This window comes from Ascaphus truei, chromosome 3, assembly GCF_040206685.1.
Source record: "Ascaphus truei isolate aAscTru1 chromosome 3, aAscTru1.hap1, whole genome shotgun sequence".
Taxonomy (NCBI): domain Eukaryota; kingdom Metazoa; phylum Chordata; class Amphibia; order Anura; family Ascaphidae; genus Ascaphus; species Ascaphus truei.
Window position 1 is genome coordinate 358760004 of NC_134485.1, and position 27273 is coordinate 358787276.

Sequence of the window (27273 nt, forward strand, 5' to 3'; positions counted from 1 at the left end):
AGGGGATCTAGAAGACATCAGAAGTTGTGACTGAATTCCGGGTTGCAGCATCATTCTCTGCTGCCCTCCTCCTCTACTTGCCACCACCACAGCCGTCACCATCAAGCTCCCTCCTGCTTCGTCAGTCTCAGCTGCACACACTAACCCTCATTGCCCCGGTCAGCTGCCCCGTTCTCCCCCCTTCTAGTTTGCCTTTGCCAGCAAGCATCTGTGCAGGTATTGTCCTGCTGACGTCACAAAATCTGTGCTGAATCTAGTGCTATTTAATGCATTTTTACACTACAACTTCTCTAGTTCCAAGATGGTCTTATATGTCACTATATAAAGCAGTACAATGTGAAACTGCATTTGGAGCTTGGTAAAGGGCCAGTTTTTGGTGCTCCAGTTCTATTGTTTTATATATATATATATATATAAAACAATAGAACTGGAATACACACACACACACACACACACACACACACACACACACACACACACACACACACACACACACACACACACACACACACACACACACACACTCTTTTGCACACTAATACAAGAGGAAGTATCAAGAATTCTCTCTTGGACAAAGAGAAATGTCAGGGAAGTAATATATGGTAGAGGACTTTCTGAGTCACAGTTACACTTTGCCAGGTGAATGGTCTCTGTGTCCCCAGACTTTCCCCCTAATCACGTAGCGGTGGGAAAAGCCACCGATAGACCAAATGACAATGAAATAAAACCACAAGATCCCTATTTATTGCATGAAAGGTGTAGACCTTCAGGCGTTTTGTTCAGAAGCAATAAACATTCCCTGGGACTTTCCCCTTGTTTATGTAATCCATCTGATTCCTATGATCCTATTAGTTCTAAAAAAAGATGAAGGCATTGTGGTTAGAGGCCATAATAATAGTCCCTTTCTAACCAAGAAGGTCACGGTTTTTGAATCTAACAAGAATGTCAGTTCAGGATCTATGGAAACTTCTTCTCAAACAAGACCTTCTCTCGCAGTGCAGTCTTAAGAACTACCAAATGTAACAAATCATTTCAGTTGAATAAATACTAGCACAGCTTAGTGACTATGGCCTTTAACCTCTTCACTGTTGGAACATGTTGCAGACCCCTCCAGCAGAGAAAACACTTTGAGTGCTTAGATATCAGAATGTAGGTTGAAAACTTCAATGGTGTCACCTTTAAATTTCTCAATTTTTGCAGAATTTCATCTAAAGCTTTAGCCTGCAGGTTAAGGTTGTACAATCGCACCTGAGTTAAGAAGATACAGAACCATGCATGGAAAGCCCTTTGTCTTAGAATAGGTAAGTATGTCCAGTCTCCTCACTGTACTCCATTATGTTGTTGAAGACCTCCTGATTCAGGTAATGTAAAACACAAACTCATTTTAGAGGGTTGCAGTTTAAAACCCATGTCATGTATGAGAGACTGAGGCAGTGTCACAAAACGTGTAGGATATGGACCCTCTGTATCCCTAATTTTTAATGAACACTTGGACACAATTCCTGACAAAATCCAAATAACTACTAAACTTTCTGACCAAATGAAACAAAATAAAGCCAAAGAACAAATGGAAAAACAGTTTATTGCAGACCACATTGTGGTTAAGGGTCCATGTTACAATGGTTTTTTTATTGATGCCTAAAAAATTGTATTCCAAATATTCTTGAAAATGATGGCATACACGGGAGAAGCTGCCTTTATAACTCAAATTTAAATACTCAGCGCTATGTCACTAAACAAAAGACCTCTTCCAAAACTTTTAACAGAACATTCACATCATCTAAAAAGGAAGTACTGTTATACCATACATGAAAATAAAGCAAATTGGTTAAAGCTGAACAGCAATTATATTTGTATGCAAAAACTATAAAAAATGTACAGATAACTTACTTTGTTGATACATTTATTTAATACTCTTCAGCTATTATACATGAGAACTCAAATAATGCATTAATGTAAATTATTTTCGAGGTCATAGTTCTGTACTTCAAAACTTGAGAAAAGTGGAGGATCCAGGGCACTACGGATTTGTAGAAAAGAAATTTATTCTAGGCACACATCCGTAGTGCCCTGGATCCTCCACTTTGTTCATATACTTTGAAATTACACCAGACAGGTTTTTTCCCTGAACCACGGAGCAACTTTACCTCTAATCGCATGTATATTGCTTTTATTATACATATTTAGGTGTGCAGACATAACTCTTCATTTGACTTCAAAACTTGAGGACACGTAAAGGTAATTAATATACTGCAGGTGTTATAGTGACAGCCAATTTTAAGCTGCCTTAAACAATGTTGGCCTCTACCATACTGCGGGCCATGTTTACTAAGCACGGTTACTCCACAAGACACATTCCTGAGTTAGAAAACACCTTACGGACCACTCCCTTAAAAGTAAATATGGCCCGGTATGTCTTCAGTGTAACATAATCCCTTATAACTTGTGTTTCCTTACACATTTAGATCATTTCAAATGATTTCTATATTTATATCAGAATAATAGGGGGCTATGCATCGAGTAGAAAAAAACAGCACTTTTGCTTTTAAACGGATGCTTAGAATTGTATTTTGCATTAGTGAAAGAATTGTGGGGAACTTTTCTACGGGGAAAATTATGCGTTGAGGATGAGTCACCCGACATCTGGGGTTCACCCCTTTTCCTGAAATCAAAAAGCTTGTCAGGTGACATAAATAAGTCAGCATAACTGATCTGCATAATTGTATGTTTCTTCTCTGTGATCCTGTCTAAAGCAGAATAAACAGAAGTTTAATGTAAGCCTGTAGAAACCTTGGACATGGGCATTATATATTTCCATTTGTGGGGGTTATTCACTTTACAGAATGATGTATTGTGAACGCTTTCAATTACATGAGCCTACTGCGCATGGTGCAGCAATTGATTTTTTAGAGAATAACTATATTCAGTCGTTGCTTTTTAGAGAATAGCAATATTGGAAGCATCCATTTGTTCATCAATGGATTATCCATATTATCTCTTCTTTGCATAGTGACATCATAAATGTTGTCAACATACCAACCTATTAATACAAGATATTAAACATAAACACTGTATGTACAGTAATGGGAATTACAATAATCACATAGGTTATGTTATACAGTAAATGTATCCTTATTTATGGGATATTCTTTTCTGCTTTCCTTCCCATCCATTTCAGCCAGACATTCAGAATGTGTTAAATGTAGAGAGCTATGTATAGACTAAGAAAAATGTGAAAATGAAATAGTAAACTGAACATAAAGCTTAAGAATAATATAATCATTAGTTCCAACCATTGTCATTCACCAGGCAATGAACTAAATGTAAAATATAGGGAAATAGTGCCATGCCGGTATATCAATAAATGGTTACATTAGCTTGGTAGTTCCATTTCCATCAGGAAGCAGCAGTCCATTCTAAGGTCTTGATTTGCAATACAAATAGCTAACTTTTAGAAAATATATTTTAGTAAAAAAATACTGGGATTCATTTTCTAAACGGTGTCTCTCTGAAGCATAAACTTACATTCCTTCAATTGTAGCAACATGCACATATTGTCTGGCAACAGATGACCTCAATTACTCACTGAAATTGGAGTGACACTGTCTCACATGTATTAAATGTCACTGAAACTGTAAACTATACACATGCGGGATCCAGGCAATTCATTGCCTAAAGTGGTTATATATTTTTCCTTTTAAACCCTTATTGCATTATAGGCCATATTTACTAAGCGGTGCTAAGCCATAAGTCTAGGCTCGTTGACAAATTTCCCAGGCCCAAGAATGAAGTTTAAATTGGGCCGCATACCGAATTATTAAGTGGAGGAGGAGTGGAATAGACTTCTAGGTTTGGACGGCCAAGCCCCCTCTTCCACCAGGTAAGGTATGGCTGTCCCACCTCTTCTCCGCAGTCAGCTTTTTGTCTTATAAGGTTACCCTATGACAATTCAAGTAAAGTAAAGTAAAGTAAATATGGTCCAACAGCTCTAGAAGGAGGATGCTATAGAACATTTTCTAACAAATGTTATACATTTCTCAATGTGAGCATAGTATGTTGTAACATTACATTTATATTCTGTAATGGGGAACTATTATATGTACCATAGAAGCATTTGGAGTTCTTACAAAGTGACCTCTTCATGTGCTCGTTTTAATGCCTGTATCCAGAATAAGTAAATGGCTAAAACGCACAGTAACAGTACGTACACATACAATTAGAAGCTTTTTCCTTCATTACGTACTAGATGTTGTTCTTTTTCATGCATTTTTTTTCTTCAGATGTTGCGGATATTATTATACCTTTTAATGTCTTAAAGCAGTGTATTAATAAAGCGATTTAAAGTCATAACGTGTGCCAAAGGTCATGGGGGAAATTGCATCATACATGATTTCATATATCATCAACAGTACAATAATGCCTCTAAATATATAGTTTGAAATTGCTCTGTTTTTTTTCTGACCATAAATCTTTATTTTGGTCCATATAATGCATTCCTTAAATGTTTCAAACCGAGTGTATTTTTTTTTTTTTTTACTGTATTGATCTTTGAGTAGTACAGTATGTAAAAATCTGTTTACCTTAGTGCTTTTTAAACCCTACACAGATATGGAAGGCCCCTTTTAAACAGAGAAAGGTAGGGAGGATTCTTGGGAAAAACAGGTATATGTATCTAGCAAAGCATGTTTGCGCATGTTTGCGCTAACCTGTATCTTTGGTTTATATAGAACAAGGTTTAAAAAAGAGAAGGTGAAAGATGGAATTATTAGAGTTCTACATAAATAGAAACAATAACAAATTTCAAACACAAATTCCATAAACTTTCAAAGTAAGAAGTGTGTCAAAGAAGAAATATATCTAAAAAATCTAAATGGTTGGAAGTCTAAGAAAAGAACTTCTGACCGGTATCAGTCATAGCCATGCCATTCAACAAAAGCACTACACTTAAGCAAAACTTTTCCACTATATGAACTTTATATATACTGTGCACATTATAACAAATAAAATGCTATTAAATACCATCATATCCATTAAGAAGCTCAATGATTACTTAAATAAATCATTTACATGTCATTTCCCAGAATCCCTTTCTGGAGTGGAATCACTGTATGCTACTGTAGGAGATAATAGCGAAAAGCAGGGTTACAGACCTGCCTATGACATGTGAATGTGCTCACAAGTGATCTTTTCATTTGTTAAATAAATTACTTGTTCCAAAAAAATTATTTTTCAATCACATTTCTATTATTGATGACATAACTGCCATTTGCTAGTTAACATTGTGTGATGACATTTCATTCTATGTTTGGTTCTAGTGAACCCTGTCTTACGTTTGACTAACTACATTTTGACCCGTGCTACTTAAGGCAAATATCTGACATGATTTAATAATATCTGCTGGGATTTACCTATTAATATCCTATTGCTTGTGGGACTTTAGGCCATATTTAATGAACATTAATAATTAGTAAGACCACTTATGGTCTTATTGCTCAACACCCTTTAGTAAATGGGGCCTTATATGCATATTAGTTCAGTTCAACAGCAAAACGAGTAAGCATGGGAGTGTTGGTATTGGAATGACGATGGACCATAGCACCTGGAATTTTTATAAAGGTAAGCCCCCTATCTTATCTTAAGTGAATAACTTCTTTAAGCCTTTGGTTACCGGAGGTGTGACGGCATCAGAGTGCCACAGTCCATCTTGCAAACCGTGATCACGTGACCGCTCCTCAGAGCAATCACGTGATCACGGCGTCCCTTAACCCAGGAGATCGCAAACTTTTGCAGCTGCACCCCCTTGCCTTCCCTCCGCTGGTGCTCGCGCCCCCTCCCTTACCTTGATGCCACGTCAAATGACGCCGTGGGGTCATGTAACGTCACATCATGTGACCCGCAGCGTCATTTGATGTGTGTGACGTCATGTCACATGACTCCGCTGCGTCATTTGATGCCGCGTTGCCATGGACACGAGTGACGCTGGCAGAGTCAAGGTAAGTAATAGTGTTGCAGAGGCCTCACGCGATCCCCCGGCATTTAATTAAAATGCCTCGGGGAAGCACGCGGGGCCCCTGCAATGACCTGTGCCCCCCCCCCAGAAAAATCTTGCGCCCCTCACTTTGCGCACCACTGCCTTAACCAGGAAATGGAAGAGGAGTCCTCTTCTGTTTCCCTGCATTACAGATTGCTTTCTGTACGAATGCAGTCTCCCATAGAAAATGAGCACTCAAAGGGCATGGTGTAGCCACTACGTCATGGGACACCTGCCAGGATTAAACCAAACATGTGACTGCCATATTATGTTCGGGAAAAATGATTAAGAAACTAAATGCATATTACATCTAAACATCAATCACCCAAGCTACTGTCTCACTTAGATGGTTCAAAATATATGTATTTTAGAAATCATCTTCACTTTTCTTTTTTTCATTCTAACCACATCATTCACTGTCAATGAAAAAATAAATTTAGAGAAATACTGATATGAAATATGGTTATGTGGCCTCTTTACTGTGTCAACACCACTGTGATCTTTCAAAGAAATCCTTTGTAATTAAGCTCAAAGCACTGCAACTTGGGAATCACTGCAGCATTTTTACATCATTTATGTACCTCTTCGTTAATCCCAAATACCTTTTTTTTCTTAATCTGAACCATAGCCAGTTCAGTCCGTATTTCCGGCCAATTTCCTGAATCCATGGAAAAATGAAATGGCAACCTGCTGTGTCATTGCCTGCGAGACAACCATTGTGGGGGACATCACTATGACACAGGCCCTTCCCTTAAATGATTGGCTGCTGCAGCCAGTGCCTGGTTTTACTGTTGGGACTTCCACAGGGCATATATTGGAACTGTAAACCAGGGGTCCTGGTGATATGAAAGGTGAAACAAACTGACACTATATGGCTATTGCATTATCTAGCACATTATTTGAACATAAATACTATGGATACTTTGAGCTGCAGCAATAAATATTGTCGCCCATTTTTTGTTGCTTTTCCTACCAGGAAAGTAACTTGGCAATGCCCATCTCTTAGACATGCTATAAATGATAAGAAAGGATCCAAGCAGCGAGAGATAGTGGGGCCTGTTCATTAAACTCCAATAAGTGCACTTTCAGGCGATAAAAGTCTTAACTCAGATTTGCTGCATCTTAACATATTCTGTAAGGCCTTATTGCATGTCCCAATTGTGTCAAAACGAATGACTTGGATCCAGCTACCTAATTCCATGCTGTAGCCAAATGAGGAAATCTCTCGAAACGTTACATTCATGGGCTATTCATTAAACTGGGATTTTGCAGATAGCCAGGAAAATCACGTCTAAAAATCAGGTAGGTGAAATAGGGCTTTTGCTGTAGAACAGGGGACAGAGGAGCCTTATTTTGCTTACCGGAGGGACGTGAGATATCTGAATGTCAGGTTTCGGACGGCGTTGCAGCAAATTGATGGGAAAGTGCATGCACATGAGATGGCACACCATGCTTTTTTATTTATAGAAAATGCATTTTTATTGAGTCAAATTGAATGCAGTTTTTTTTTGGTCGATCTTGCATGGACAATATCGGAATTTAATAAATAGGCCCTAGTGTTTTGTTTTCGATTGTAACTGTCTCTGTTTGCCAACTGCTACTAACCCACAATTAAGGATTTATTCTTGTTACTTTTTAGCTGGCAGAAAATCATTTAGGTATTTTGGTTGAAGTTGAATCTAGAACAAGAAGAAGGATGCTGGAAAAACAGTTACAGAAGTTGTCATGAAAGCGGCAAAATACAAACTAAAAAAAGCTTGTGGATATTTTAAATCAGACACATTTTTGCCCCATTCATGCAATGTAGTCACCAATAAATCTTTGGCTTACTGCAAAATAACAGAGAAAATAAAGCATTGGCAAACAAAACGAACTTATCGTGAATACACAAGAAATTCACATTTCAATGATAATACTTTCCGACCATGTCAACTATTTGTTTTTGAGTAGTCTTAAACCCCCCCAGAAGATTCTTCATTCTAAAAACAGTAATTCTCCTATCAAGAAAATAATGAATGATTGAAAAATGTATAATGTGATCATTGAAACTCCAAAGTTAACTGGGTAACATTGGAATAGTCATTCTCTAAGAATACAGAGAAGATCTATCAGCACCTTTGCATATTTTCTATTTTAAATAATAAACAACAAATGCAGGAGATGGTTTCTCCTTTACAGTTTTTGTGCAGCGCCTCTTCATGTGTAGTGCAGGATTTAAGCTTGTCATAATTGCTTGTATGCAAGCCAGAGGACTATGCATGAATGTCCTGTTTGTGCTTCACATGGTTCTAACGCTTTAAATATACATGAGGTGTTCAACAGCAGATTGACCACGCTGTAGTATGTGTAAAAAAAAAAAACAACACTCTCTTGTCTGGAGAGACATTTCGTTTAACTCAAATGTTTGTATATTGGTTTTTGAGGCACTCTTGGGTGGTTTAATCATGTAGACAGATCAAACCTCTGAGCTATCAGTGCTGTATCCCCGAGGAGACATCATGGGCTCACTACTCCCGGCCCCTCTTCCTTCTTCCTTCTTTTTTGACTTCTGCTTGCGTTTCAGTAATAAGATAATAATGGCGATCAAACAGATTGCCAGCAGTATAGCAGCAATGACTCCCACAATGGTCACAATGCTGACCTCATCTTCTCTATTATTCAGCTCTCTAGGGATTATTCCATCAAGGGTCACTTCTGTTTGAGGGATCTGTTTCTTGTTGCTGCGTTCCAAGGCAATATGCTGGATATTGGTTCCTTTGTTGTTTTCAACGCCGATTTCTTGAACAAGCAAAGGAGCTTCTTTGGCATCTCTCTTTTTACGATTATTCTCTGAGCTTCCTGAAGATGCAGCATTAACAAGAGAATGGTATTGGCTCTCCACACTTCGTTTACCAATACCCCTATTGGTATTTTCTTTTGACCTTAATGTATAGATTGTGTGTATATACCATTCACGACCCAAAGAAACCTGCAAAGCACAAGATAATATTCTGAGAACTGATAAGCGATTAATACAATGTGCTATAACCAGCAGAAATAATAGGTTAACTAATTAAGGAGAAAACTTCAGCCTTTTCTCTATAGTTAAATAATCAGGTTATGTAGGAGTTATTTTAAAGCAAAAGAATGTCTAGATCAGCGCTCCCAGTGTCCATCAGTGCAATAAAAATAAAAGTGAATTAAATATTCAAAATCTAATATAGCACTACCGTGAGATACAAAGTGCAAAAGAGTGACCAAAATTACTATAAAAAACCTCCACTCAACCATTAAATAAGGAACTGTTTCTCGAGTTGGAAGACAACTACGTAGGAGGTACAGTAAGTTTTTTTTTGTGATTACTACGAATTGTAATATAACTTTGTGTTCGGTGTAGAGAGAAATGACTTTTGATAAAATATATGTTGATGTTTAGCAGATCAATGATACTTTTAACAAATGCAGTTATTGCAAATAGCCGCACACCTGGAATAAAGGAGTGGAATCAACTTTAAATCCATCGGATCCAGGTTGTCGCACTAATTGCAAAGCTTCAGGGTCATCCACAGCCAGTCTGGCATTAAATTGCACACTTCCAAATCTACCGGCTTGTGTCTCTGGCTGAGCTTTGTCCTAAATAAGAGGAAGAAACACACACAAAATAGTAAAACAATGAGGGGAAACAAATCCTTATGTGGTGGGACACAGTCTGTTAGGGAGTATATCTATGTTCAAATGTTGCATGTTATTTATATTTTATTGATATATTTCAGCCAGGGATTATGTATGATTGTGCTTTTATCCTGTGTAACATGCAAGGTCAACTGGATATTTGACAATTAATAATAAAAAAAAAAAGTATTAAGATCTAAATAGGCCGCTGGTGACATTCTCACATACCATTTATTTCATTTGACTGCCATAAACTACAGTATCTTGAAATTGGTCGTAATTACTTCTCATAAAAAGTTGCATTCGCAGTTGTTGCTGAGCACATTTAATTATTTATTGCTTCCAAACCTGGCAAGAACCACTGAGCATTATATTTAAGCTAATGAACTGGTAACCCCAATTTTCCATAATTGTTCATTTTAGGTTTATGGTTCATGATTAACTTAAAATCTGGCCTTTTACCATTTTCAAAGGGAGGAGAAAGTGCGACGAGAGATGTGTAAATCACTATGTAGTGTACAGCATTTCACATTTTTTAAATTAACTTACTAACTTGGCAGAGTGGCTTGTTAAACCCCTCGGGTTTTAAACTTATTAATTATATATTTGTGAGTTTTCAATTTGTGCCAAATAATAATTATATTACTGGATCAAAAAAAGTGTAGGTTTGCACAAAAGAAAGAAAGACAGAGCGGACCAAGGGTCTGCACAAGTAACTTGTGTATTTTTGCTTTTATTTCCATACACACAAAACCAGGAAATCTTTCTTATTGTAGTAATGGCAACCTACAACCAATCATACATCAAACATGCTTCTTTCAGTGCTAGGTGGCATTGTAAAGTTAAAAACCCCTTCAGGCAGCAGGACTGAATAAATTAATAATACACAAATGACTTTGTATTGCGGAAGTGGGAAAGTCGTTTATAGTGTAACCCAACTGTATTTCTAAAACTGATAGAAAATGTTCTACTGATAGAAAATGTTCTCCCGCGCCCTCTAGTGGTTTCATGTAATCTAGTATTTGTAATGACAACTTTCAAAAACTTGTGCTCCTCTATAGAAAATATAGCTTTAATATTTGCTTGCACTACACATCCAATTATTTAAAATACTCACCAAATAAACATTGCCTTTGGAAATTAAAGTTTTGAAAATCTGAGATTAAAAAACGACTCCATTTTAAAAAAAAAGTATTATTAATGCTCCAGTTTATGAACAAAAAAAGGCACTGAGTCACAAAACTCTTACCAAGATCTTAAATCTGTACAAGAGAGATGTGGAGTCTGCGAGGCAGCCGTATTCACTGTTGGTTGGGTTATACTTGGGAACATATCCATCTGCTCCTGTGCAGAGGAAAACCTTCTCAATGCTGCAATAAAAGGAACTCCCCAGGTTCTGCACAGGATCCACCATCACACGGCCATAAATCATATCACCTGAAGAATAAAATACAGTTGAATAAAAATGTTTTAGGAGTTCTCAGTGACCCCAACAAGCTCATGAAAGAAGCACTCCCTCCGAGGGTGAAAGTGAGCCAAGGGCAGTGGTATGTTTTAAAGGTTGAATAGATTATTGACACCTTTCCAATAAAATAGCCAAGTATAAAAAATGTTTAATGTAGCGGTCATGTAAAATGCCTACAGTCATCTCTCCTGCTGGCAGCAAGGCCTGGTAAGTGTGGGCATGCCAGCAGTAATCATGGAGGTTTTCCCTCACACCCTGGTGGGGTGCCCTGTGTATGGATGGGACTGGTCACATGCTCTGAGTCCATGGTTAGTGATGTCAGAGGTGTGTCAGCCTCAGAAGTTACATAAGGCACAGCACTGTGTCTAAAAGTTAGTTGCTGGAAAGTACTAGTTCAAGGCTAGTTGCTGGAAAGTTCTTGCAAGGTTCAGGAAGGAGTTCAGTTCTGCAGAGTGTTAGTTATGTTATAGTAACTCCATGGGAGACGGTGTCCAGGGACCTGGCACAGGGCAGTGATTCCTGCGGGAATAGTGAATCCCTCATCTAGGTGACATACCTATCAAAGGGGAGCACGGGCGAGATGATCGGCTAAAGATACCCCATTGTGGAGGGCAGCTATGCCCACCGTGACAATAAAGATGGAGCTGATCAGAGAAACCCCTGTGTGTGAGAGTCCAATGATTACACAGGAGGTTGCACCACCGAGGAGTTCCTCGTCTGGATCATCCCCATGCGGACGCAGACGCAGGGACCCTGGTGAGGTGGAGGCGCTGCACTGGAACTAGGTGAGAATCAGCACACTACCTCAGCTGCCTGTCTGGACGGGTTCTCCCCACACACCATCATGCGGGAGACTCAGGAGTCCTGTAGCCAACAGGTGCACCATCAGACACTACCACACTGTAATGGGGACCGGTTAGACCACAGGGGCCAATGTGAGATTGGGTGGGTCAGGCCGGGCCACAAATACCGTTACATTTGGAGGCGAGCTGCTGAGATCAGATCTGTCATCAGGACAGGCTCTAGCTAGGCACACTGGGAAACAGGGATAGAGTCTGCTGCCACTCTGTGCTGCGTAGGGACGGACCTAGGGGTGGTCAGGGGCTGACGGGATATTGTCAGTTCGCAGGGACAACCTAGGGGCCTGAAAGGAGTGAGGGGTTTGGAGCGGGGCTATAGCTGACCGAGTCACCTTGAGGCAGTGCTAGTTGGTAGGATGCCAGAAGGGATAGCCTGTTAACTTGGTCAGGAATCCTTGAGAGGGTCTGCGCTAGGCTGACCAAGAGAGGTAGACGCCCCAAGTACTGCATGGCAGAGCCAGAGTACCTAGCCCATTCCAGACACTCACCGTAGGGAGCACAGACTGGGAGGAAGGAGTCACAGCAGACACTGAGAGAGTGAGCCTAGCCTGAGGTAGTGCAACACTGGGTCACACCTAGATAAGGTACACATGTGGTGGTGCATCTGAAGCTAATCTTTATTGTGCCGGTGTGGTGGCTGCCCCGCAGAGCGGAGCCCCATGTACGATAATTGGTACGAGAGTGAGACAACCCAAAGAATGGAGGATCCGCGTGGTGCGGAGAACCCAAAATGGCGACCAGAGGCTGATGGGGAGGGCACCCGTGGCGTGCACCCCACTGAAGAGCAAACAGTCGCCGAGTTATCGTTAACCAGTCTGCTCTGGAGCGGAGCGAAGGCTGTGGCTGCCCCGTTTTTATCCTGCCTGGGACAGCGAGGGGCCACCCTTGAAGAGTGTGAGGAAATTGTAATAATTGGGGGAGAACCCCGCGAGGAGAGCAAACAAACGGACTTTTTGGGCTTAAAAGTCAACCAAAATGGCGGTTCCCGCTTGCTAGGGACACCGCATGGGACAGTCACAGAAAATGTGGCTGGTGCAGGACTTGCAAAAAGCTGGCCGGGAATGGCGCGAACAGCAGAGCCCCGCCCTGATGGGGGGCATGGCGCGAAAGCTATGGCTGCGCCTGCATGGACAGTGACTCACTCAGCCCCTGTGCTGAGTCAACCGCTTAGTCTATGGGACCCTCCCCTGATTTCTACCAGGGGGAGTGACTTTCAACTATGGCCTGTGGGAATGCACCCACTGGGCCCAGGGACTGATATCCAGACGGCGCCACTACAAAAAGTAGTTCCGGCCGTGGAAGAGCCATGCAAAAAGGATGGTTATCTTGCACAGAGGGCGGCTGCCAGGAGAAGGCGGGAACTAGCCGCGGGAAAAGACCCCCACCCTTGTGGGGAAATTGGCGCGAAAACGCTAACCGCGCCCACCAGGACTGAGAGAGGTGCGGCCTTAATTAAGGGGCATGATATTCCCCTGTGGGACCCGCCCATAATTGCAACCCCTGGGGGCGGGTTCCAGCTCTGTCAGAGAAGGGAGGAGCCGAAGCAGGGAGTGGCGGATCCAGCAACTTCCACCAGTCAGTTGCGAGGAACCACTGAGAAGAAGAGACCTGTACAGGAAGTGGCTCCTGTACAAAGAATGGCCTGCTCCTCCACTGTGGGCACGATGGTCTCCACCCAGCCCTACTCAGTACCCGGCGGGTTGCTAGTAGTGAGGGTGGCCAACACTGAGACGGTGGTCGGGCTCTGCCTACAATGTGGGCTGCCCGGAGGCACGGTCAACACGGCGGCACGTTGCCCTCATTGCGGGACTTTATACCTGTGGCCTATGCCCACATTTATTCCAATTCAGCCTGCTGACCCCCCGGTGGACATGGCAAGGCGCTCCGCCGAGTCCCCGGGCGCGCTATGGATCAACCGCGCGAGTCCAGGAGACAAGGGACTGGAGCCGGTCAAGTCGGCTGGGTCAGTGGCGATCGAGGCGGTTGAATCACTCCCCGCAATCGGGGAAAAGAGACTTTCACTCCGCTCGGAGACCCCTAAGTCAGGGAAAGGGGATTACTCGGACGAGGACCTCCGTGAGCTGGCGGTGTTAAAAGCGGAGCCAAGAAGGCAGACCAGAAGGGCGACACCCCGTGGGGTGAGTGGTGGCCTTGAGAACAGGGCGTCCCCCGCAGATCGGCGAGCCGACAGACGGAGTCCCGCCATCCCAGGACCTGATCTAGGAGACGGGAGAGAGACGCCTATACCCCTGCGGATGGGTAAGCCAAGCAGCCCTATTACTTACTTGGTTGCAGCAGACGGCGAAGCGCTGGAAGGGCCGCGCCAGGCCCCGAGCGCACGTGGAGTGACGGCATCACTTCCGGCGGCGACGGCGGAGCAACCGGATTTCGTCGTGGAAGAAGAGATCCCGCATGGGGGTCCCACGCAAGATGGCGACGCTTCCGGTTCCGGGGAAGACATCGCTTCCGGTGGTGACGGCGGAACCCATGGGGAAGTTGCCGCGACGCTTCGGCAATTGGGGGAAGGTCCCCAATCACCTCAACGGCTCAGAAGCTGGACGGGCGATCTGAGGACTGAGGAGGGTGAAGTATCATCCTTTGAAATATCTACGGACAGCCAGGAACGGGTCGCAGCCCCGTGGCAATCGCTACCCCGTCCGTATGCCCAACCCCATGCCCTAGCTAAGACCCCTACCCCTGTCACACGGTCCCCGGGTTCCCCGCCTAGCCTGGAATCAGTGGACATTCCCTCAGAAGAGGAGGGGAGACGGACTGGGGAAAGACAGCGCAGTGGCGCTACGGAAGGTATCTCCAGGGGAGGGGGAGAATTGAGAGTGGCTGCGGTAGGCCGGTGGTTGCCCCCTGCAGTTCCGGCGCCGGTAAAGAAGGCCCCGGGGTCGTCTAGGTGGTCGGTACCGCGATCTGAGCGGTCATCAGGGGTATTTTCCATGGACGATGATAGGGAGTCAGGGAGGTTAAACAGGTTTCGGGAGAACCGTTGGTGGGCCCCATTATTTGAAGGGTACTCGGCCTGGATGGACCGCACTCGGTTCCTCATCCGGCGAGAGGATGTAGTGGACTATTGGTGGGCGGTGGGAGAGTTTACCCCAGAACAGAGGGACAGGGAATTTCAGGAGCGCTGGCTTCAAATAGAGCATAGGGAGATAGAACCTATGGGTCCCAGCATCTTGTCAGACCCCGTGGACCCTGACGAACCCCTATCATGGGTGCTACCTGGGAGGGCAGGTAAGGCTGACCTGACAAGGATCAGTAGGGCCGAACGGGCTATAATGGCTCGTTACAAGTCATCCCACGGGTTGGAGTACCCGTATGTCCCTGAGCCATTAATGGAAGAAATAGAGGAGAACAGGGATAGATGGCTCCGGGAAAATATTGAGATGCACTTAGTCAGTAAGGGGAGTGATGTGGTGGGAAAGAAGGCCGAGGAGCGGATAGAGCACCTGATCCGCATATGGGCCATTGGAAGAAATATCCACAAGCACAAAGTAACCTATAGGCCCGAGAGGGGATTACCGCGGCATTACTCAGTTACCGTTCTAGATATGGGGGGTAGGGAAGTAAAGAAACCGGACCCCTATCACTATTTTTAGGTGGTACTGTGCATCACGCGGGTCTGTGGCTGCTGGTCGGGGCGGGCTTGGCGGATGACTGTATTCATGTGTACTGCATTATGAGGAAATTTGTGTGATGTTAATTATGTTTTCCGTTACAGTGCTTCCTGGAAAGAGGTATACAAAATTAGGTCCCAGCGAGGACGATGGGATTCACCAGGGGGAGAATGTAGCGGCATGTAAAATGCCTACAGTCATCTCTCCTGCTGGCAGCAAGGCCTGGTAAGTGTGGGCATGCCAGCAGTAATCATGGAGGTTTTCCCTCACACCCTGGTGGGGTGCCCTGTGTATGGATGGGACTGGTCACATGCTCTGAGTCCATGGTTAGTGATGTCAGAGGTGTGTCAGCCTCAGAAGTTACATAAGGCACAGCACTGTGTCTAAAAGTTAGTTGCTGGAAAGTACTAGTTCAAGGCTAGTTGCTGGAAAGTTCTTGCAAGGTTCAGGAAGGAGTTCAGTTCTGCAGAGTGTTAGTTATGTTATAGTAACTCCATGGGAGACGGTGTCCAGGGACCTGGCACAGGGCAGTGATTCCTGCGGGAATAGTGAATCCCTCATCTAGGTGACATACCTATCAAAGGGGAGCACGGGCGAGATGATCGGCTAAAGATACCCCATTGTGGAGGGCAGCTATGCCCACCGTGACAATAAAGATGGAGCTGATCAGAGAAACCCCTGTGTGTGAGAGTCCAATGATTACACAGGAGGTTGCACCACCGAGGAGTTCCTCGTCAGGATCATCCCCATGCGGACGCAGACGCAGGGACCCTGGTGAGGTGGAGGCGCTGCACTGGAACTAGGTGAGAATCAGCACACTACCTCAGCTGCCTGTCTGGACGGGTTCTCCCCACACACCATCATGCGGGAGACTCAGGAGTCCTGTAGCCAACAGGTGCACCATCAGACACTACCACACTGTAATGGGGACCGGTTAGACCACAGGGGCCAATGTGAGATTGGGTGGGTCAGGCCGGGCCACAAATACCGTTACATTAATATATATATATTTCTTTACTTTTCCGTAGTACAAAAGCTTTGAAGAGTTGTCACAATCTCTCTATCTAATGTATTTTGGTAATAAGGACTATTAATCAGTCCTCAAAACTAGAAGTAAATGTTTGTTTTTGTTTGGTCTATTGTTTGTATAATAACGATAAAGCCCTCATTAACCTAACAGATAAACATAAGTTGCTGATGTGCTTGAATTTATTGAACCCAGAGTAAAGTGGAACATATACATTTTAACATGATACAAATAAGTCACACTATCACTGTTTTCGATTACACAGATAAGGGGTTCACATATTTTTGTTTAACTTCTGTAGGACTGTCCTTTAAAGCTGCAGTTCAGTCAATATCCTGCATGTTTTTTTTTTTTTAATAAATCAGTTCTGTAGTAAGAAAAAATACTTTTAGCATTTTCTGTTTTAAAAAAAACAACTTTGAAAGACCAATTTTCTTGTATTCTATTTTAACAAGCATTTGCTAAGGCACTGCCCCTTCATGTCCTGTCACAAGCTCTGGCACACCCCTTTGTCAGCCCTGCCCTCCCTCTAGCACATGTCAGTTCAGGATTGCTCATGAATATTCATGACCTTCCACTGCCAGTCAAGCAGATTATAAACAAATGCCAGCTTTTAATATGTCACCAAATTTCGACCTATCAATACATGGAAAACGAATTGAGCTGCAGCTATACAGTTCTTTAGGTAATTAGAGATTGCACACATGAAACTATTGAAGTAAAAAAAAAAAAAAAAAAAAAAAGACTGAACTGCAGCTTTAAGCTTTGCCCACCACACCACAGGTGGTCACCGAAGGTAACGGGATGAATGCTTACATACAGATGTAGCAGACGTTATTGCAATCGCTCACACGTGCCAGCAGGTGCAATAATACGTTATCCCCGCCCCTTTTTCATGCATGCCTAATAAAAATACAATGTCATCTAACCAAACTACCGCCTTGCGCGTGTCCAGCTACAATCTGCCAGTGGGAGCAATATCGTCAGCTACATCTGTAGCATCTCTAGCTCTGATGTTTTCTGCTCCCCAGCACATGACAAGCTACTGATAAATGAGGACCACAAACACGAATCATGGTCAACATGCTGCAATGGTCGGTGTTCCCGTTCAGTTTATTGATGCATTAAAAGGGACATGGAAAGGTTTATTAGCAAAATGGAAAATACAATTTGAAACAAGCAGAGTGATTCACATCACTGTGTTATATTGCTCTATTCTTTTTCATGTGGTATCAAGCTCGTTCACAGATAACTCCTACTCCTCATGTCTTGCCAAACACTAACTGGAAAGAGGAACGCTCTCCAATCTTTCCTTAGGGCACATTTATCAAGTTCCGCTTCAGGTTATTGGACCGGTTACAGCGTTGACTTCAATGGGGGCGATATCCCCAACGGGCACATGATAAATGTTCCCCCTCTGTGTCAAACGTCAAAACACCTGCATGTAGAATGAAAACTAGTACTGTACCTTCAGAAAAAGCAATGTCACTCTCCTGGCCAAATCCCATTGATCCATCTGACAACCAAAGAGCTTTCTTAGATAGAAGTAACATCTGCGTATTCAAGCTAAACTCAGTAGCCACTGGATCGCTCACCTGGTGAGTTAATTAAGGTCATGTATAATTTACATAAACTCATTCATCTCAATATATATTTGTAAATAGCGTTTCTGTGAGAAGAGAAAGACTAGAGAGGTAAACATAGAATAGGACATATAATTTTGTCTGATTTTGTCTCATTTTGTGTACCTGCACCCAACAAAGGAACATTGTGCAGTTTGTACCTTTCTGCATTAAGGGAGCAAGGTGCTGAAGCTGAAGTAATCCTAGTCTTACTGTGCGGTCGGTCGCCTTGAACTTTTGGTTACTTTGCGAATAGAGGAGGGATCCGTTCACAGACCCAGCCTACACCACCTCTAAGACGATAATCGAATGATTCTAGGAAAATATCACTTGTGAGCACATTCACATGTCTTAGACAGGTCTGGAACCCTGCCTTTCACCATTATCAACTAGCATACAGTGCTTCCACTGCAGCAAGGGATTCTGTGAAATGACATGCACATGAGCACACAATGTGTCACCTTTTGCCTGAAATTCATTTTTACATGGAATCCTTATAAGCAAATGCTCTGCTGTTCACACAGCTTTTAAGCACAGCATGGGATTAGATGCAAAGTCAGTTAAACCACTCACAGACAGCTGTTTTGACCTTGTGGGACTCATCAGTGTGAGGTTGGTTGTACTGGCTTTGCAATTTTCGGGCTGGGTAGGTTTATCATACTCATTATTTACGTTATTGTGGGGGTGTATATATATATATATATATATATATATATATATATACACAAATACAAACAGTTTATGCATTCATATGCTTTTTATTTTATATATATATAATAAAATAAAAAGCAAAAGAATAAATATGAAATTATAAACTGTATTTATGTTTATTATTTTAAACATAAATAATATGAAATAATACACTGTATTTATAAGGCCTGTCATTATAATTAATCAAGTTAAGAGTGTATATGTAATTTTAGGTCATAATATATTGTTTAATAAGAATTATTATCTTACAAAGATGTTGAATTTCAGCGAGTGAATTTTGCAAATGGCTAGCAAGAAGAATAATTATAATACATATTTCAGAAGAACTCAAGACAACAATAACATTGTGCAACGTGTCTCATGGTCAAGACAACAGTATATTTCTGAGTACTTTGATACTACTTGGGATGCCGGATGCCTTTATGAACCACTTAGTAAGATAGAAATGTAATATGCATTGCAGAACAATGTACAGTAACAATACATATGTACTTTCACATTGAGAAGCTGTATCTTAAGCAATTTGTAATTATGCAATTAGGTCTGAATTTTCATTAAAGGGACAACAATTTAAGCAGGTGCTCAGAAGTGCAGTGTTTTAGTTTTTTGCAGAAGGGCGTCTCAACAAAAGCTAGAAATGGCACAAATACTTCAAATGTGTTCACAAAGAGTAGAAAAAACTGTTGTAACATTAATAATTCATTTTAGCATACCTGTTGGAATCTGATATCAAGGTCAAAGGTTATTGGTTCCCGAGGGTTACAAACAGACGGTAAACTGTATTCCTGATATGGAGCAGTAGTGCAGGCAATGAGTTTGACTGTGTATGTTCCAGAATAGTCTCGGACCTACAGTATTGAAAAAAATGTAACGTAATCATTTTCTCCAATGGATTTTTTTTCATGGCGCACATCCTACTACATTATGCTTCTTCTATATGTAACAGTTAAGTAACAAATAAAGAGTTATGGGGAAAATGGCATAGCATGAGAGGTGGTGGTGACTCTGACCTAGCTACTAGTAGCCCCCCTCTGGGGACTACTAATTAATGTAATGGGTTAACGGCATTAAGGGGTTAACCAGGTGGGATCACTCTGACCCTCCCCATCATGTGATCTGGGATGACTGTGCAGAAGGCATTGCTCCTCCCTTGTTTCTCTTGTGACCAGTGATGTCACCATAGGCTGATAGAAGGGTATTATTGCTCCACCCAATATTCTAGAAGCAGGTTCCTCGGAGTTCTGGCAGAGGGTCTCACCATGAATCTTGTAAATATGTTTAAGTGTATAAATATCTATTTTAAGATTGTCCTGTCCCTGTTTCTTACTTTCAGTTAAGGAACATGCCCTATATTGTTAGCGCCTATAGTAATAGCCCAAGATTGTTCTCATATGGGAAGAGGAGTAAACATGTACTCAGCAGGAGCTCTCAGAGTAGAAGCTATGGAGCATAATCGTATCGGGCCAACCGGACGTTCCTTAGTAAACTCCTGATCCAATATGGATGGACAAGGTCTGCCATACACAGTAATGGGATACTGATCCCAGAAAGTAAAGTGTATTCCCAATGGGGGGCCACCTGAGAAGGGGCATTATTGACGCTATGAAGGAGATTTCCAATCTAACTAATACTAATTGAAACAAGAATGAGTAGCTCCCTAGCATAGTAGTGAGAACTACCAGGGGAAGAAACACAGAGTAACTATGATTTGCCACCAGTTAATATGCCTAATGTGAAGTTTGTCCATGAATGGCAAGCCTAATAAACGGATGTTGAATAAAGCTTTTTGTACTATAAAAGTTCCTGGCACCCATTTTTATTCTACAGTATCTGCATATCCATGCCCAGCATGCACTGACCATGCACCCATAACAGGTATAAGAGCCTGAGCACTGCCATGTATATAGTCAAATCGATGTAAACTCCTTTCGAGTCGGGCAGGGAGGGTTACATACTGTACCTGCCGCAATTCTTTTCTAGAGACTACTTCAGCTTTCACTGTCAGTTTGTCTAACACAAGCATGACAGTAATAGTATTGGTATGTAGCTCTGAGTAAATGACTGACAATCCTTTTCACTCGCACTTAAAACTCAAAAATGCTTTTTCTTAAACACATCAATTTAGATTAATGTAACTATTATTTTTCTTAAATCTGCAGGGACGCTTCTTTATCCAACAGTAGTGGAGGTGACTAGTACTTTATCTACTACACAGAAGGCATGAAATAATCTGAGATGAATGTGCCAGTATTTGATGAGATCATACCATAATATCCCTGTGCTCAGGGGCTAAAAGAAAATAAAGTGAGTTGGTAAATTCACTTACTGCAAAATCAGAAACAAAGCTCCATTGCTGAATTGGTTGATTGTATGTTGGTTCACTCCGCACAAGGCTGATTGTAAAAGTCAGCCCTGGATGATCAGCTGACATGATCATTGAACTAAGTGAGGATGCTAGAAAGGAGAATTTATTAGGGTTAAAAACAATAATAATAATACAATATATATATATATATATATATATATATATATATATATATATATAAACAATGTATACATGTACACATGCATGGTCCTTGGGCAGCAAAGCAGTTTAAGCAAAGGAACACAAATCAATCTAATATCAGTAATAAAATCAATAGGTTAAAATAAGTAAATAATTAAAACAAACATATTTAAAGATGTCCCCCCTTTATTTTTAGTTTGAACAGATGTATTTTTATATTGTACATTGTACAAAACCTACCAGTATAAAATCTTAAAGAAATATATTTAAAAACTCTTGGCTAGTATTTTAAATTGGCTAACATGGCTGTGTATCATAAAACAAAGACAATGACGTTATGTGACAAAATAAACCGCATATAATTTAAGGAAGACATTTTTTGTCCAAGCTTTGGTTACAGTGTGAGATATTCTGGAAATGTGACCAGCGCTCACCAGGATGTGACATAACAAAAAGACCATGGAATCGAGCCTCTGTTTTAAAGTTAACAACCAAGCGCCCCTCTCCATTAATACGCATACTGGTTGGGTAGAGAGAGCCTAAAAATAGAAGGAAGAAAAAAAAGATTACAAATAATATCTGTAGAACTGTTCATGCTCGTGGAATTTATTGCGAACTCACTACATTTCCAGTGTATTACCTTGCAGCTCAGCCTCTGGAGGGCTACCGATGCCGTCCCGCCACAAGATGGCAGTGTCGTACACAAATGTTAAGCGAAGCTCAGAGTGCAGATCAAAGTGCTGCCAACCACCAACTCCCACCGGTGAGTGGAAAACATAGGAGACATACAATGGAACCCGCAGAGTTACATAGGACTGCACAAGGTTCAGGACCTTAAAACAAGAAGAGAACATATTCATGTTTATAGCATTGGTATTCACAAACCTGAAAATAAAGTTTGCAGGCTTTTCAGTGCACTGTATGTTCTGTAATGGCAGTGGCTGTGTTATGTAACCCAGTTGGATTTGGGTGAATGGATATGTTAGAAATTGTCTCTTTTTTGAACGAAGCTTCATTGTATCTCATGATAATTGGTAGTTGTGGTTTGAGGTCTGCGCTTCTGAATAAGATGTTTGAAAAAAGCAATGAGTAGTATTTTAAAGCTGCAAAACGTGAAATCTTATTAGATAATAGTGACTGTTTTTTTTTTATTATTCAACTCTTAATGCCATTTTAATGAGTTTTAAAGCATCCTTTGATTTCTATAGCAGGTTATAACCCACCTCCCAAGCAGTGCAAGATATTTGCAACACTTTCCTGTTTGTGATAATTTGTTGCCAATGTTCCCAGCAGTTTGAATAGCAAACTTTAACAATAGATAATGTTACCATAGTAATATAAGGATACATTGTAGCTGCTGAGTTACACTGACTGAAGAAGCCAGTGTGTTAGGCTACGGCCCCAGTGCCTCCTCTACACGCGTGCCTGCGAGGCTGCCACCGCGTGCAGCTGATTCCCAGGTCTGCAGTGAGCTGCAGGGGGAAAGACGGGGGGGGGGGGAAGGAGGTGGAGTGAAGGGGGCATGGCCATGACGTCACCCGGCAGGTTTGCCCTCATTGGCTGGACAGCCGGGGGGCGTGGCCTAGCGCTCAATTCTATTGAGAGCAGGAGAAACTGTTGTCGCAGCGCGGCAGCCCCCCCCCCCCTTGCAGGGGGCCCGGCCCCATTGAGGGGCGGCTCTTGTCCCTGCAGCGTCCGCCACAGCGGGCGCTGCAGTAGCCAGCGGCGACCTGGCCTTAGGCACACAATCAGGATTTTGACAGATTTGTAACAATAGCACCAAACAATTGCCATCTTAGTTAAGAATGTAGAATTATGCTTTGTCACGTACTTTCCATATACAAATAAGAAAAAAATTGTTGTAATGTAGTATTGCTGCTTTAAACAGCTTTTTGTATGCCTGGTTACAATGTTATTCATTTTGGAGAGACTGAGGCTTTAATTGAGTAATATAAGAAAACTACTGGGATCCATATTTAAAAAAATGTGATGTTTTTTTCTAGCAAAAAAAAATGGCACTTGTCAGTAGATATGGGCAAATGTTGGGGGCAAATTTGGATCCGCGGTGGATCGGTCAGTTCCTTTGGTCCGCAGATTTCCACGGATCAATCTCAAAAAGGGTGATTCGCGTTTTGCGTATATTTTTATTATTATTACCAACGCACTCCACGGATTCGCAACCTGTGGACATATCTGTAGAGTCCAATCCATGCATTCAGTAATATGTTAGTGGACTCTACAAATCCGCCACAGATTGCTGAATCTGTGGATGAATCTGTTTGATGAATCAGCATGTATTAGAAGCCGCCAAATACGTTTGCAGATTTCACACCGCAAAATGGATTTTGGGGGGGAAAATGCGAGAAAATCCGGGAGACGGATTAGGGCGGATACGCCCATCTCTACTTGTGAGCACATTCACATGTCTCAGACAGGTCTGCAACCCTGATATTTACCATTATCTTTTAGCATACAGTGCTTCCACTGCAGCCAGGGATTTGGGGAAATGAAATGCAAATGAGCCCACCGTTTTGGTTTATACAATGTTCACAACATTTTATGTGTCACATATGAGGTGTCTGTGGAGTTAGAATTGGAGGTGAAGATTACAAGAAGAATTGGACTCTGCACTTCAACAACAACCCTGCACCTGTGAGAACTTGATTTGCTAAATGCTTCAACAACATGTAAACATCTATAGATTCAGTTTCTAAACTACTGTTTAATCTTCAGTGGTAGCCTGCCCTCCCAGGCCTGATTTATACACCTTCTCTTTCAACTCCTACTCTTCTCCTACAATACCTGGGAACTCTCTCCTCCTACCTCTCCCTGCATCACATTATGCCCTACCTATTGCTTTTTCTGTTTGCTGGTTTCTCACTCCTTTGTAAATGTTTCTGTTCTCTCCAACTTTCCCACTCCCCTCCTTCTATCCACATTTCTTCATCTCTCCTTCCCTCCACCTATGCTTCTGCCCATACACTGGACCACTGTTTACACATCTCTTTCCCAACAACTTCTAGATCCCCTCAATAAAAAACACCCCCACAAATCCTCTATTCACCTCCTCTCTCTCTACTCCTCCGCTCTGATGGGGATATCTCTCCTAATCCTGCACCCAACCATATACACACCTGCTCTCATCTACTTTTCCCTGCCGCCTCTTTCCCTGCTAATGGTGTTAACTCATCTAATTTAATACTGACCAACCTTAAAACTCACATACAAAAGAAACATCCCAATCGCCTGGACTCCTATCCCACACTCAGTCACTCCTACCAATCATTGTGGCTAAGCACTTATTCCCTCACCTGCTGTCTCTGTAAGACCCCCTGACATACCACTTAGATTATAAACTTTCCGGGGCCGGGATTTTCCTTTCCTATTGTCTGACTTTGCTGCGCTTATTGTACTATTATAATTCTCTGTACTATATTGTCTTTGTGAAGCGCTGAGTTCACTGTTGGCGCTATATAAATAAATATAGAACCATTTTCCAATAATTGTTATGGCTTCAGTGATCATTATTTATACTTGGATAAATCAATATTTTGCATTTTTTCACCCTACAGTATATCATTACTATAACATAAGGAGAGTTATCTACTGTGACAATGTAAGTTTACATTTGTTATTTTATTGTTTTCATCCTCCAACCATATTGTACAGCGCTATGGAATATGTTGGCGTTATAATACTACTACTAATAATAATTATGGCTTTTACTGTCTGTCTCGTGAAACAAAATAATTGTATTTAATTGTAGTTATTCTCAATCTGACTGTAAAGTATTGTGATGCCCCTTTAATTAGAGGCCTGTATTTACTTAAAAAAATGATAATAAATATTAAGACATTAGAACTGATCTTTTGCATATACATTAATTATTTCTTTTTTTAAGGTGCGTCCAATTTTCGGCAGTTTCAAAAGACTTATGAAAGAGATCAGCAGCTCACGCTTTAACATGATGTTGACACTTGTGAAAAAAGCAGACTCAATGGAGACTCTCTAACTTTACTCAGCTTTGCTATTAATCAGATACAGTGCAGGTGACATGTGCACTCATGGATACGGCAGAATTTCACTGGATGGTGTCAAGCTGGGGTCTGTCCACACACAAGGGTTGCCAAATAATCCCTGTTTGTGGGATAGGCTCACCCAGTGCAGCTTTTTTTAAATTCTCTTTTCTTAATAGAAGAAAATTGCTAAAATCCCAGAATGCTTTGAGGGAATGAGGTTAAAAATAAAAATAAGAAAACGGAACTGAATCAAATTGTTCTGCCAGCATGAGCTCAGTTGCACACTGATATAACTCTGGTCAGAAAATGTGAAACATTACATATCCCCTCGCGTTTTTTTTATTTTCTCAGGGTCTGCAGAGTTTGGTGGCTGAAGATGATTTACACACAAGGGGCGATTGTCTGAAAGCTCCCCCTAACTTGAAGAGCTGAAGTGCTGCCATTGAGACGGCCAAATACAATGTTGGCAGTAGCACTGCTGCTCTGACATACATACATATAAATAGTAGGTGACATCAGGGCGTGTCTTACTAATTAAAACAACACTACGCCTGGGCAATTTTAAGAACTCTACTGAGAAACGAAACTCAATATTTTAAGTGGTTTCTTTTTTACGTGTGGTTCTGTATACTGACTATTAAAAGGCGGTAATTCAATATCGGTTATTAATGAATAGAAACATGTAATTGCCAATCTAATTTTGATCCAGTTATTAGCAGCTGCCGGATTATAAAACACTCTGCTTTATACATCAACATTCAGCTGTAATGTAAACCACCAAATCTTGAATTGTATGACTTTTTCAATTAAAAAAAAAAATCATATTTACTGTTCAAAACAAACAAAACCCTTTTAAGGTGTGAGACCGTGACAGTGTGAGACCGTGACAGTGTGAGACCGTGACAGTGTGAGACCGTGACAGTGTGTGACAGTGTGTTACAGTGTGAGACCGTGACAGTGAGTGACAGTGTGTTACAGTGTGAGACCGTGACAGTGAGTGACAGTGTGTTACAGTGTGAGACAGTGTGTGACAGTGTGAGACCGTGACAGTGTGAGACAGTGACAGTGTGAGACCGTGACAGTGTGAGACAGTGACAGTGTGAGACCGTGACAGTGTGAGACCGTGACAGTGAGTGACAGTGTGTTACAGTGTTAGACAGTGTGTGACAGTGTGTGACAGTGTGAGACCGTGACAGTGTGAGACAGTGACAGTGTGAGACAGTGACAGTGTGAGAGAGTGACAGTGTGAGAGAGTGACAGTGTGAGACCGTGACAGTGTGAGACCGTGACAGTGTGTGACAGTGTGTTACAGTGTGAGACCGTGACAGTGAGTGACAGTGTGTTACAGTGTGAGACCGTGACAGTGAGTGACAGTGTGTTACAGTGTGAGACAGTGTGTGACAGTGTGAGACCGTGACAGTGTGAGACAGTGACAGTGTGAGACCGTGACAGTGTGAGACCGTGACAGTGAGTGACAGTGTGTTACAGTGTTAGACAGTGTGTGACAGTGTGTGACAGTGTGAGACCGTGACAGTGTGAGACAGTGACAGTGTGAGACAGTGACAGTGTGAGAGAGTGACAGTGTGAGACAGTGACAGTGTGAGACCGTGACAGTGTGAGACCGTGACAGTGTGAGACCGTGACAGTGTGAGACCGTGACAGTGTGTGACAGTGTGTTACAGTGTGAGACAGTGTGTGACAGTGTGTGACAGTGTGAGACCGTGACAGTGTGAGACAGTGACAGTGTGAGAC

The 27273-nt window shown here is 42.0% G+C and overlaps 1 protein-coding gene across 1 annotated transcript in view; it reads right to left on the reverse strand.

Annotated features, from left to right (window-relative positions):
• Nucleotides 1–1562: 1562 nt before the first annotated feature.
• The window catches only part of FREM2 (FRAS1 related extracellular matrix 2), a 210593-nt gene continuing 184882 nt past the window's right edge, over nt 1563–27273 (reverse strand). Inside the window, exons 16-23 of the mRNA XM_075593184.1 lie at nt 22143–22335; nt 21937–22041; nt 21323–21450; nt 19710–19844; nt 18132–18258; nt 10932–11119; nt 9497–9643; nt 1563–8999 (exon numbers count right to left, since the gene is read on the reverse strand). Coding sequence (XP_075449299.1) covers nt 8487–8999; nt 9497–9643; nt 10932–11119; nt 18132–18258; nt 19710–19844; nt 21323–21450; nt 21937–22041; nt 22143–22335 — 1536 coding nt within the window. The 3' untranslated portion in view covers nt 1563–8486. The remainder of the gene's footprint in view (nt 9000–9496; nt 9644–10931; nt 11120–18131; nt 18259–19709; nt 19845–21322; nt 21451–21936; nt 22042–22142; nt 22336–27273) is intronic.